Source organism: Anopheles marshallii, chromosome 2 (genome assembly GCF_943734725.1).
Source record: "Anopheles marshallii chromosome 2, idAnoMarsDA_429_01, whole genome shotgun sequence".
Taxonomy (NCBI): domain Eukaryota; kingdom Metazoa; phylum Arthropoda; class Insecta; order Diptera; family Culicidae; genus Anopheles; species Anopheles marshallii.
In genome coordinates this window covers 11,262,416-11,276,680 of record NC_071326.1, presented here as the reverse complement: position 1 = coordinate 11,276,680, position 14,265 = coordinate 11,262,416, and the positions used below count along the sequence as shown (strand labels likewise).

Genomic DNA, 14,265 nt, shown 5'->3' with positions numbered 1-14,265 from the left:
AATCCACGCCATCCACTAGCCACTTTCTAGGGTGGGAAGGGGTTTGCATTTTTTGCATTTGAGCTATAATTAAGTTATGAGTTACCTGCAGAAGCTTCCCGGAACTAGATCCGAAAGCTTTCACCAGTCTGCCGAGCACCGCCCTATGCTGTGTTTGCCAATGGTCGTTTAAAATTTTCAACTTCAACTTTTCCATCCCATGCAACAACACCCGAAGCTTTCACGAAACGCGGATTATAATGTGCCCAGAAAAGAATCGCCTTGGCCCGTGCGCCTCCCCATCTTGTAACTGGAATGCCCACAAAGCGAAAAGTGGGCTTCCCTCGCCCGTGGAGTTTATGTTAATGGGGTAGATCATCCCAAAAGTTAGAAAGCTTAAGCTTTAAGCCTGTATCTGCCAAATAATACAGGTACCGGGCTGTATCATTCTGTACAGATTCGTAAAGGACATAGCATTTTGACATAAAGAATGACACAAGGGATCATTTTTGTGAAACTAAAATTTGAGAAAAATCGATTTAAGTTTAGTAATTTGATTTTAATTTCAATGCAATGAAATAATATAAAAGTCTGATTATTTAAATAATCTTTTTTAGTTGTTTTCGTTAAAAAAAACTTGTTTACCTTTTTCGCACACGGGAAACATGGCCTAACCTGGCTCAGACCAGCTAGCAAAATTCTTTGTTTTGACATTTGTCGAGTTTAGGTTTTGGGTACTTGGGTACTTTCATTGAGAAACCAATCTAATCCTTCTTTCCTAGGCTTAACTTGGCTTGCCATTTGTATGGCGAGCTGTAAGCGGATAAGCCTGGAAACGTCAAAACGCATACAAAAAAACTGGCTTAGACCGTGATCTACCCCAATGTTGGAAAAATTCGTACCAAACTTTATCCGCGGAAATGAAGGCGATATTTTATTTGCCTTTACCAACAATCCGGCACACTGGTTGGTGCCGTTAATGGGAAGAATTATCGAAATGAATTCAATTCACCAAAGTCCAACCGAGTACAGCTGTTCCGAGAAGGACAACGATGGAAGATGGCCGGTTCGGTGCAAATACCGAACCAAACCATTTCATCTATTATGGCAGTTTTTTGATGGATGTACACCATTTGTTACGCTATCGATCCGTCATAATTGGGCCGCGTTATCCAAGCGACGACAACTCGCAACACGAAACAAGTGTTCCCCCCCCCCTCGATGACAACGATCCAAAAGTTAATCATTTAAATGATGGAACGTCTCATTATGGGCGTGCATTAATGGAACAACGTTTTCCTCGACGAAAACAAATGCTTTAAACCTGGCGAACAATGTCTTTGCGTTTTTGTATGTCAAAAAATATACATTACAAGCATAAAGACAGTCCAAACACAAAGGACCTTCCCCGCCGTGACCTCGTTTTATCGAAGCCTTCCTTTACACACCAAACGGACACAAAACATCAAAGCCTTCCGGGAACGAAAAGCATTAGCATGAATGCACTCACACCCATCCGGCAGGAGATAGTGTTTGGGCAACACTAACGCCCTGCCCCGTCTGCCACCTTACGGAGAGTGACCGTTACGTTACTTCTCCTCTTTTTTTTCTTGCGACCATCTTCACAACACAAAAAAGGGCACACTTCCGGCAGATCGGTGGAACAAAAGATCGTCCAATGTTCTTCCATCATTACTTGGTTTCCATTCTCGCGTGCCTGAAATATTAGCGAAACGTGAGGTTGAATATTTGGTGGAACGGTCCCTGCGCGCGGCTGACGCACACGGTTCAAGGGCCCCCGAATGTGGTGCAATCTGTACCGAGGGCCTTTCCTGCCAGCCCATCCCTCGTAAATAGAGCTAAACTTTCGACAATAATGGACGGAAAGCGTGCACAAAAGCTGAAGCGTCCCTTGTGGGTATTGCCGGGATGCCGGGACCTTGAGTCTCGCCCCGAACCCGGTGGTTATTCAAATGAGACACACAGAGATTTCAAAGCCCAAAGCCTTCGAGCAAATCCATGCATCCGTTGCGCACGGTGGCCAAAGAACCGGGCCCAAAGATAAAAGGCCTGCGGGAAGACGCAGCCGCACCCGATCGTCCCGGCGCGTTCTTCCCAAAAAAAACCGTTGTGCAAAGAAACACCGCCGGGATGCACGGGAATTTGTTCCCTGACGTTCGCAGCTGTTTGCTGCTGTCCCTGAGGCGGGATGGTCACACTCGGCACCGACCTTCAAGTGTGTGTGTGTGTGTTACGCTTTTTTTATTCGTTCTGTCCTCTGGCTAGCGAACCACTGCCACAATGTACGCTGCACTTCAGTGGTGCTCCCATTTTCAATGTTTGCCCTGGCAGATTCCCTTTTGCCCGAACGACACCTGCGCCGCCCTTCCGCCACCATCCATGGAAAGCATCCTGTCCGCGCGTGCGGGGAACCAAGTTCACAAAAAAGTCGCTTTTATTTTCTTCCTTTACTATATCGCTTTTTTTGTCTATCCCACTCTTTGAGGCTATGCGAAGGTACTGTAGGTGGACCACACCTGGCCCACCCGGATCAGTTGACCCGGAACGGCGCACCGTACTATCAGCTTTCATTATTCATATCACTTCTTCCCGTGGGCACACGTACATTGCTTACACGAGCCACTCACACACACACACACACACGCTCAACTAAACTAAGCGGCTCGTGTGGAAGGTGGGAGGAGTGGGCGAGAGTGGGCCCACCCGGACGCACGTTCCCACGTACGCATGGTGGACACACGGCGCACAAAGTGCCGTGTGTCACGTTCTGCAGAATGTTTAATTTAAAACTGGAGTATAAACGATGAATATTAATTCCCTTGCATCTTCTAGTTCTCTGTTCCTTTTTTCGGCATGGAAGGTTCCAGTTCCGCTCGGAAGGAGCGCACTCTTAGGGAACAGTTTCCCCCAGTGAGAATAGGTGACCATGAAGAAGAGCCCGTCGACACTGCCACGACGACCGCAGTGACAATTGCGAAAAAGGATGCTGGCTGCGTGCCTGGTCTACCCACAGTGTACTGTTGAGGGCCGTTAACAAAAAAAGGGGTGTAGTAACATGATCACAACCATCATTCCCGCCACCCGCCCGCTCTGGTAAAAGTACTGAAGAGTTCAGCTTAACGCACCATCACCGGGTACTCGCCCAATGACCGTTCCGACGTGGAATAATTAAGAGTGCGGCAGGAGAAAAAAAAGGACACACAGATAAAAGGTGGCCAATTCTGCGTTTTTATTCATCATTCTTCCCCCCTTGCGAGGGGTGTGGGTGGGGAGGAGGGATGAGTGAGGCGCAAAAGGGATAGTTCAAATACGCTTCTGATGGCGTAGTGGTGAGTTGTTTGCATCACGAACGTGACGCTTATGTCGATGTCGTCTCGTATAGGTGTGAGTGGTTGCATTCGGCCGTTCGGTTGGCCAGCATGCATGTAAAGTAGTGCTACCACAGACACGCCGCATCATCATCGCGGCATCTCTCTCAGAACCTCCCCCCTTCCCCCAGCACAATCGACCCGGGTACCAAGATAGCTAATTAGAATGTAAATGAAACGAATTGAAAATGAAATTGATAAGCGAAATGAGTGCGATTCGTATGAATACGGTTAGCGCACCGGAACAATGAACATGGAGGCGCCCAGTGTTTGATACCAGAACGAAGCTTTTACCGAACTGTTGCTTAGCAACGGTTTGCATTCGCTTAGTGAAAATGTTTTACTTTTTTTTTAAAGCACTCGCAAATACACCCCATTGTCTCGTTAGCCTATCTAATTGCGTCTAATTACGAGTGGAACGTGGTGCGAACGAATTCTTTCCCCGCGTGCTCACGGCCGTGACATGTGACCGGGCGCAAAAGCTCGCCGCACCATTAAACCCCATGCGCGTAGAAACCATTCGCCATGGAAACACCTGTAATGGGGAGGATAGAGGACCTATTTTCTCCGTGCATAAAATCCTCCCGGAGGCGTCGCCGACCGAAAAAGGCGGCCTATTGGGTCCATTATGCAAAAACGCAAAACCTTCCTTCCCGAAACCGGCACAATAAAAAAAAAAAAAGAAACCTTCAGCTTCACCGTATCCATTTTATTTTAAGAAGTGTAACGTTTCTTTCTTTTCTACGCTTGCTGTGTGGTAAGATGCAAGAAAACATATTTTTGTGGGTGCGAGAGACCGATATCCACACACATTGCTATGACGACCCCGGATCGACCGGTATGCACCTTTATAATCCCACCGGCAATTGGGTGCGAGAATAGTAATGGACTTTTAAGGAGCGGTGGGTAGCGTTTTCCCCCTTTTTTTTTTGGTGCTTACACTGCGCCGTTTTTCCTTCCATTTTTATCTCCATGTCAGGTTCGTTTTACTTCTTATTTGCAACGCATAACAGCAGCAAAAAAAATGGCGCGTGTCAGCTGGCATCATCGTAAAGCTCCACAACTCAACCTCGGTGGATCATTTCGCAATCAGTGTGTCCCATGCCGGAGGAAGGTTGCTTGTGTGCTTTTTTTAAAATCGGTTTTCTATCTTCGCCCCTTTAGTCTGCGGAAGGGACAAACGGGGCAAAGGGTGAATGGTGCGTGTGTCCATTTGCCGACGGTGATTTGTCCGATGCGCATTTATTCCGAAGCACCGACTCCCTTTTCGGGGGAGAAGTTTTACACTGACCACGCCACTATGGCAACCAGTAGAAGTAGCTTTTTTTCTTTCGTTGTTGCAAAACTCGCCTCCATTTCGCTCTCCGCTTCGTTTTTTTTTTTTTGTGCGAACAAATAAACTCGTCCGAATTCTAAATTGCCGATGAACGAATGCAAATGTAAATATGCTGTCCAACCGAAGACCATCGGAAAGAAAGGGCAAGATAGATGGCTGAATGATAAGGGGCAAGCAAGCACACACCAGTCTGCAAGTCTATCTATTCGCCTTGTGCATTTGAATTTGAAGCTCATGAATAAAACACTTGCACGATGCTCTTTTGGTTTCGATCCGTTCCTACGGCAAATGGAAGCAGTTCCGTTTTTTTTGCCGGTTCGTCCTCCACGATGTATCGTGCTCTGCAGCACCCCAGGGCCAAGTATTGCAAGAGTGAGTGCAGTTGGCGTATCGCTTTGCCTGTGATTAAATTACTCACTATCAGACCCGGGTTTGGTGCTACAGGCAATAGCTAAAAAACACGCTCCGGTGCTCCAATTTATCCAATGTTTCCCATTTAATCTATAGCTCCAGAACATCGAATGTTAAGTCCGATAACAATTAGTATGTTAATGTGGCATAAATCGTCCAGTCGTCGTGATGGGAATCAGCGATACGCGATCAGGGATACGCGAGCGATAGCGAATGTCCTGACTGCCTTCAGGGGCAATAATGAGTATTGCATTTTAGCCACCATCACCACGCTTCCTGCCACAAAAAACCCCCCCGGTTTAACCCTCGAGCAAGGCATGGTTATTAAATTTCATTTTCAATCGAGCGATCCGAGCGATTTGTCAACCAATTTACACTCCGAAATACCTTGCCGTGCTCATGCTCGCGGTTAGCTTAAAATTTGATTCATATTGAGTTCAAAAACCAAACCACTACCAATCAAGCCAACGAAAGCGGGTCGCTTCTTCGGCATTACGAGTTATTAGTAACGCTTCATTTGTTCGAACGAATTTGTTACCACCGGCACATTAATAACACTCTATCTTTCTGTCCCGTTTTTCCCCCCCCCCCCCCCCCCCTCCCATCTCCCACCCATTTTCCACAGATTCCGCCAGTGTTGTGGTGCACGTCATCAACGGTGAGCAGCCAGCCGCAATGCAGCACGGCAATAGCAGCGCTAATAGCGTTTTAATAAATAATCGCAGCTTTAGCCACCGTGGCCACGGGCCACTGGACCGCTGGCTGGCCTATGTGGGCGGGAGTAAAAATTTAATATTATCATTAGCTTCGTCCGGGCTGTGCTGGCTGGTAAAATCGATCAGCCCGTTCGGTGGTCCTGGCAGGTGATTTACGGCGTAAAAACCTCACCGAGATAGTGAACCGCGAGGAGGCTGCGGGAGGGAATGGCAACTGGCTGCAGGAGTAGTGGCCAACTGTCGTGTGGATATCATCATGTGAATATTTATAGTTAGACAAAATCTAGTTTTTAAGAACGTCCACCAAAACTCCGGAGCGGGTGAAACCCGCACAGGTGGCTTGCTGCGTCAACGTCTTCGGAATTCTTGGATTCCTCGGACATCAAACCACCGCACACCGTTAGCAACAACTACAGCGGTTACTATGTGCGTTTGTGCAACATGGCGAGATGCCGAGCATAAATATGCTATTAGCGAAAGTGCAGTTCGAACGAATCGAACGATCGATATGTGCCACGGATCCATTTGCATTACAAACCCCAACCGGCACGGTTAAACATGGCCGTCAACACACACAACAATGCACCGGAATGTCAGCAGTGAGCCCTCCCGAATGTGCTGATCTTCGATACCGTTCCAAAAACACGATTGCAAATGTAAATAATCCATTAGCCGTCACACACAAATGGAAAATACCGGTGAAAGCTCGGCCGTCATACATCTTTCATGTTACAATCTCAACATAGCAACCACCCCGCACGGATCGAAAGTTCACCACCACCACAGCCTACTACTATGCCAAAGACAACACATACACCCTCTCCTTCTGTTGTGTGCACCTGTTGTTTCCTTTCCACGCATCCCATCCCACACATACACAGGCTCATCTCTCGCGGGTAACGAAGGAAGTCCGTACCCGGTGTATATAATGTAGTAAGATGGCTGGCTGTCCGGTGTTCAACACAAAGCAGGTTACTTCACAGATTAGCAAAACCAAAAAAGGAACGGAGATCTTCTTGGAGTGGTTCTTGGGAAGTTCAGTGACTCCCACGAAGCACGGGCGTAGTATAAGACTTGTTATCATTAGCTGAAATCCACCCTCCCGCGTCCTTCTGTCCATCACTACCACATGCAGAGTGGTCTATAACCTAACAAGTGGTAATCTTATCATTTTCCAACCGGCAAACCATTCCTGTCCCGTTCAGTGTACAGTGTATCGTCTTTCTCGCAAAAAAGCATCCTTTAGCTGTACATTCATCATAGGATTTTTGTTTCACCCCCACCAAGGGTGTGCGTCTTCCCGTTCAAGGTTGCAAACAAAACCTGAGCAAGAACATTCAAGCGAAACGGTAGTAGATTCATTGCAGTTCTCAGAAGGGAAGCACACTCCTACTTTACACATCTACACATCCTTCCGACCCAGTCGCAATCATCATCATCATCATCATCCTTCTGCATTACCTATATACGATTTTACTGTACGTAATGATGTTGCATAGACGCAAATAAATTGATGATTTCTTTTCTACGAAGCGGTGCGTTTTTGAAGTTCTCTTCTCCTTTGTTTTAACGAAACCAGCATTCTGTTTGTGGTTCTGTTCTGGTTTTTTTGTTCTTTCTATTCTTCAATCAAAAGCCGAAACGCGCCCACTGTTGTGGAAACCGTAAAGTCGAAAGAAATGAACTGTTGTGAAGGCAAACAGGTGAGTGACTCGTTAAAATGCTGAGATTTTAATTGGTTTTTACTGGGTTCGTTAAGCTTTCGTGTAAAAAGATCGACTCATCAAACAGCACAAATCGAAAGAAAACAACAACAAAAAACACTCCTAACCTTCACAAACGCTCAGCGATAAGGACTTCAGTTTTGAGTTGCTCCCGAGTTGAAGACCTCATAGCAGTGTGCTGCTAAGGTGCATAAAAAAGGGCCGAAGTTTATCCGCGTCAGCAAGCTCATGAGAATTCCGACATAAAGGACATACTGCGAACAATCAATGGTAAAGTCGTAAGTCAAGTCGCATGCCAAATAAAGGATAACAGTTTAAATGGTGTGCGCGTCCTACCGGAATGCATGACACACTGTCGATCGATCGTTATATGATCACACTGTCGATAAGAGCCCGATAAAACTGTAATCGGGTAATTTTTCGGATTCCTATCGGTCTGCTATCGGGCTCGGATCGGACCAGATTACTCTTCCCGGATTAATGGACTGTAATTGAGCATAGGACGGTTATCGTGCTGTTACCAGACTCTTAGCGGAGTGTTATTGGACTGTTTGGACTGTTTAAACTATTATCGGACTCTTTTCGAACTGTTATCGCGTTGTCAACGGACTCTTAACAGACTGTTAGTAGACTAGTAACGAAAAGATAATGGGCTGATATGGGACTGTTACAGGACTCTCAATGGACTGTTATCGGATGTTCATTGGACTGTTATTGGGCTGTTTTCGGACTCCTATCGATACTTATCATCTCTTAAATAATGGACTGATATGTGACTGTTATAGGACTCTTACTGGACTGTTATCGGATGTTTATTGAACTATTTTTGGTCTGCTTTCGGACTCCTAACGATGCTTATCAATCTCTTATCAACCCCAATGGAAATCGTCCTATAAAACTTCTCTCGGGCTTTAGTGCTTGCTTAGGACTTCGATAGTACTATTAAGACACCGACTTCAACAATGTTATAATCAGTGCAGACCGTGTCATCCTGACAATCTACACCAATAGCTGTAAATCCTTCAAAGACAATTTGGGTAAGATTAAGGAACACTGACTTTTTGGGAGTAAGACCAAGCAGATTATCAGATATGTAGCTCTTGGATGCCGATAACAACTCGTCATGCCCGTCAAACTTCGGCAGTAGGAACAAGATCGCTGAGGGGTAGGTATTAGTTCGCTCGCTTCCGTAAGTACATCATTCGAGCTATTGCAATACCTGAAGGCTAAACACTAAACACACTACTCGAACACAATATTATTATAATCTTTACTCTAGAAATCTACTAACACGCCACGATATAATCGTATTATCCGTATTTGCTACTACCTTGAATAGAAACGAACAAACGAACCGAATCCCCGACAGAGAATCGATAAGTTCTACTCCCGCAAAGCATTTCCATCCTGCTTCGAATATGCTGGTCCGGTTTTCCATCCCGCCTGGACCTCGTTTGATTAGCTTGCATAATACGGCATGTAGTTAGTTTCGCTTTGATCAGGGGATTATTACTAGAGCCCGCACTCATTATGCTGGCAATCCACCACGTACTCTGTGGGTCAATGTGCACATGTACTTTCGAACGATTAATGCAAATTATTACAATTATTCTATGAGCGCACTCCACCCGTCGACTCACCTCTTTCAATAAAAACGCCCTCCCCCCGCCACCCCTCCCCAGCGGAATGTAACGTGAATGCATTCGCGCGACGTAGAAAATTACCCAAAATTCGACGGAAATGTAGTTCCACACCAAAATGGTCCCCTAATGACCGTATTGGGCACAGTTTTGGGGGAAGGGGATGGTGGGGCCGACATTGGGTGCCACATACCAATAAAACAACGCATAATATAAATTGATGTGAACAAAAAATGAAAGCAGCACCAAAGCCAGCACCAGCAGAGTATTCAGAGTTCCTACCCCTCGCTCCATATGCATAAATTATGCTGGTAGAAATTGAAAATTTCCCATCCTCGCTTGGGGAGCCCGTCCCGTGGTTTGGGGTGGGGAGGGAACGGTGGTCAGAAAAAGGTAACAACCGAATTAAATTCGTAACAAGCTAATTTGATGTTCATTTTCCAATGCCCAATCCCGGGGCTCATCATCGGATTACGGGCAACACCAATCGCACCACGGTGAGATAGATACGCGGCACACGCTCACACGCCCGGTGACCACTGCAATTAGGGCTTTGCGTTTGGGTTCCATTTTGCGATTTGCACGTTTGATGCACGTCCTTCGATGATCGTCCCAACCGCACGGTACGGTGCGCAATGCGTTATTCATGGCGCAATGAAACAGTAATGGTCATTTCGAATTCGGAGTTGGCCGCGGATCAGGATGTCGATGCAGAACCGACACGATAACGAATGCATCAAATACACCCAGCAAGAATGGTTTGGTGCTTGCTCGGAGGTGCATGGAGGTTTCAAACACACTTACAGAATCCATTTTACTGTAATAAATAGTTTAGGTCTTATAAAAGTTGTGGAAGCAGACAACACACCTAAATTAACACACACCCACGAAAAAAAAAACATATAACAAACTCCGGTTTTAATCGCACCCAACTAACATGTCACTAGCCAAAGGGACCTGTTGGGCAAATAGCTCAACGGAGCTCAAATAATTATGCTTTACGGGACATAAATTATTGCCAATATTAATGAACAGTTATTCCACCATGCCAACCCGAAGCACACACACACACACACACAATGGTGGTGCCAATTAAGGGTGAGAGTTTGGCGGGAGGCATAATGATGATGGAATAATTTAGTACATTTGCCATTTTCATTGCACTGATGCAAAAGTGCCCCGATGTCTCATTTTGAGCAATTCGAAAGATGGTGGAATGTTTGTTCCGCTTTCCCTGCTTTTCAGCCACCGTGCTGCTTCCCGTGCACAGCAATTACGAAGCATAATGTATTTTGTTCTTCAACCAACATTTTATGTGTCGTGCCCGACGCGGTCGCTCTCACCACCCGCCCGTCGTTCTTGTTTTTTTGCTGGGTGGTATAATTATTTCAAATCAATTCCACGATATCCAATTGCATACATCGATTTGGAAGGGCATGGATATGGGCCTAGCGTGGTTTGGAATCAATCGTATGGTGGATGGTCTGATATCAGCCGAGCAGTGGGCAATCCATGCTCCATCGTCACCAAAGCTACGAACATCATCGAGTAGGTGTGCATTAATTAATTAAATGAATATGGTACAGCCTCATCCTTGCATCCATTACAGGATTAGAATATTGGTTCAGTGCGAAATTTGACAAGCAAATCTGCCGCTTACAGGGTGGATGAAACCAAACGGTAACGGTGGCAACCGAGCAGTTGTCATTCCATTCCACAGTGATCAAAAGTGCGTTGCTCCACGGAAATGGGTGCCATTTATTAGAACGAGCATAATTCGGATGTGTGTTCATTAGCACGGAAGGAAAATTGTATTCTTTTCCACCGCAAATAAAGGGCTTCAGCGCACCAGCAGATGCGAAAAGTAAATTAAACCAAATTAAATGGACCATTAAAACAGCATGGAAAACCCTTCATCTAGTAGTTCGACGCAAATAAACTCCCGAACGATGCAACATAAAGGAGAAGCTCTGTTTATACTGTTTAATTCGATTTAACTGAACTGCCGTAAATATTGTGCAAGAGTTTAACAAATGCACGCAATCGCCAACAAGTTGATTGAACCGAAAGCAACCCGAAAGAAAGATCCTCAATAAAGTTAACAAAGCTACACAACGATAATTCACAGCAGTGCTGAATTAAAAAAAAAGAATCTCAATCGCTTTTCCTCAAATTTTGAAGATTCCTAATGAAACCTCAAAGATTCCTCGAAAATCATCAAAGATTCCTCATTGCTAAGCGCTTTTCCTCAAATCTCGAAGAATCATCATCAATCCACAAAGATTCCTCATGAATCCTCAAAGATTACTCATGAAACCTCAAAGATTCCTCATGAATCCTCAAGCATTCCTCATGAAACCCTAAAGATTTCTCGTGAATCCTGAAGACCTTTGATTGAGGATTTAAGAATGCTTGAGGGTTCATCTATCTTAGAGGATTCATAAATCTTCAAGATTCATAAACCTTGAGGATTCGGAATTTTTTTAGAGTCAACTGCTGGAATGACTCATCTATTAAAGCCCTTCACAAAAGATTCATTAAGCACAACACCAACTCACAAATTCAGTCTCAGCCAGCGGGATTTTGCCAAAGTTTTTTACACAAAACCAAAACAATCGCCCAACATTCGAGACGCCCACCCTCCCACCTCTTATCAGGGACGGTCAAATAAACACAAATTTCACATGATTTGCTGCAATACGCTGGTACAGATCTTGATAATAATGCTGTTATTGTGCTGGCGCCCCATCAACCGTGCCCCGCGAAGAAAATTCCGCGTGCGGAGGAAAAAAAACTCTCCAGCGCGCGCAAAACAGCACCATGGCACCACGGCAAAGCGCAAACCAAAACACCAAAATCATTCATCAAGATGATGTATGAAGCAATTAAAAATTTAATCGTTTTACCCACGTTCCGCCATGCTCATTGGACACGTTGGTACACGTTCTTACAGCTAGCTGCTGTTGTCCTTTTTGTCATTTGCCAAACCCGCTCATCGACCATCCGCCTTTTACACGCGCGCGCACACACAGGTCACGGTTGCATTTGCTGGCCAGGTTTGGACCATTTGCAAACTAAAAATCTAATTCCAAACCCTTCCCAAAACGTGAGAAGTGCAGTATGTGCACGGAGTCGCCCAGTCGGTGCCCGGTGTCCGGTGAGGTGAAATTTATTCAAAACAGTTTAAAACGACATGATTTATCTTGAAGTATGGGTGGCGAGAAGCGAGGCAGCAAAAGGAAGGAAAAACAACAAAATAAAGCACGAGTTTTCAGCTCGACCGTTGCGGTTTCGTTTGAAGAAACACAAATAGAGTCGGTGTGTTTGATTAGCGACCGCTTTTGCTCATTTGCTCACCAGCAGCACGGCCAAAGAAACAATGAAACCAAGCAAAACATTTTCCCAAAGTACCGAAAGCAAACAGAAGGTCCTGGAAATGATTGCGGTCCGCCAGCCCCGTAATGGTGGGGCCGGAGCTTTTCCCGTAGTAGTTTTCCAAACATTTGTAAAGCAATGGGACCACAAAAAAAAACGCACGCCCTAACATACGGCTGACGTACCTGCAAAATGGTGGTATTGCACAAAACCCGAAGCGTACTTTATGTAGCTTACGATTGCAATTATCCAGCAGAAGAATTAATGATGCCGCGTTGGGAATGTACGGCAGCACTCGAGCGGCCAACGACCAAAACGGGAACTTCGAAGGTAGATGACACTTGAAGCCGGGACACTGAGATGTGTTGACAGCACCGGATGTCTCCCGTGCCGTTCCACCGTTTTTACAACACGTAAGTGTATCGCATCCATTGCACCTCTCAAGGCGCAAGGTTGTTTCAAGGGCTTCTGGGCATCAAAACAACCCACCCCACACTGGTGCGGGCGAGACACCAGCCGGAGGAAAAGTGTGCGTTTTGCAATCCACGGTCAGCAAATCCATACCTGCTCGCTGCTACCTTCCGTCCCGTTTTCCCGGTGTCCGTCACCGACAAACCACCACCGGAAGGTTCTCCGTTTTAGGGCGAAAGTCCCTACTGAGCCAGAATGTTGCATCTTCCAACCAGCGCAAGCGACCAGGCGGGACAACATCACCCCACAAATTGGCCTGTGCACGAATGCAATTGCCGTTTATTTGCTTAGCTCGTGTGTTTGCTTGAAGGGTCGTGACGGTCTTGGGATGGTATTTAAAAAGATTTGATAAAACACCCCCTCACCGTGGTCTAGAAATGTATATCCAGCGTTTGTTTGTTTGTTTTTTCCTTGTGTTTAAGTTCGGGATGAAGCTCGGACCGCACTGCAAGGTAGCTCTGTTGCCTGGAACAGATTAAAGCGTTCTCAACAAGCGTTCCGGACCCCGGCATCTCACCTTCTACATCTCATCCCTCCATCTGGGCCGGCATCTCACCTTCTACAGGTATGCTTTTTTTGCGTTGGTTCTACCAACGAACAAGGCCGAAGGAAGCTAAACTGTAATCAGTTAATGGAACGCGAAAACTTGCCGCTCATTGCCGGAATCGCTCTGCCAGCGGCCCAGAATTTGCTCGGTCGTAAAACTTTTGATCAATTTCGCTCCCAAATTCGCAGTACACACTCGCCACCATTTCATTTGATGCTTGCCGATTGAAGTAGCGCCGCTTGTTTTCCGCCGCTTTCTTAATGCCGCTAAAACACGAAACAGAATGTTAAACGATTCGTCGTCCACTTTAAGCAATTTGCCAGCTAAAAAACATATTTTTTTACTTACCAGGCCCAACGCGTTCTTCCCGGGCACGGGGAACGATTTGTTTTCTTTCGGTGGGAAAATAATTCACAACGCAACCAAAGGCTCTTTTTTGTTTGTTTGTTTGCTCACGTACGCTTTACCATTCCTCGGTCTGGCACAATGCACAAAATCCATTCCCCACTTGGACAAAAGGGTTTATTTTCACCTGTCAGTAACGCGGATGTGCGTCTGTATGTGAGCTTCAACACATCTCCGTCCCTAGCTCCAACTAGCACAAGATTGTTCTCATTCTGCTGCTCAACCGTACTGCGCTCCACCTGGGTTGTGGCTAGTGCCTGCTAATAGTAATA

At 45.9% G+C, this 14,265-nt stretch overlaps 1 protein-coding gene across 1 annotated transcript in view; it reads left to right on the top strand.

Annotated features, from left to right (window-relative positions):
- The window catches only part of LOC128710083 (protein sidekick-1-like), a 30,423-nt gene extending 24,441 nt beyond the window's left edge, over positions 1 to 5,982 (top strand). Inside the window, exon 5 of the mRNA XM_053805123.1 lies at positions 5,741 to 5,982. Within this exon, the coding sequence (XP_053661098.1) occupies positions 5,741 to 5,982 (242 nt within the window). The remainder of the gene's footprint in view (positions 1 to 5,740) is intronic.
- Positions 5,983 to 14,265: the final 8,283 nt, after the last annotated feature.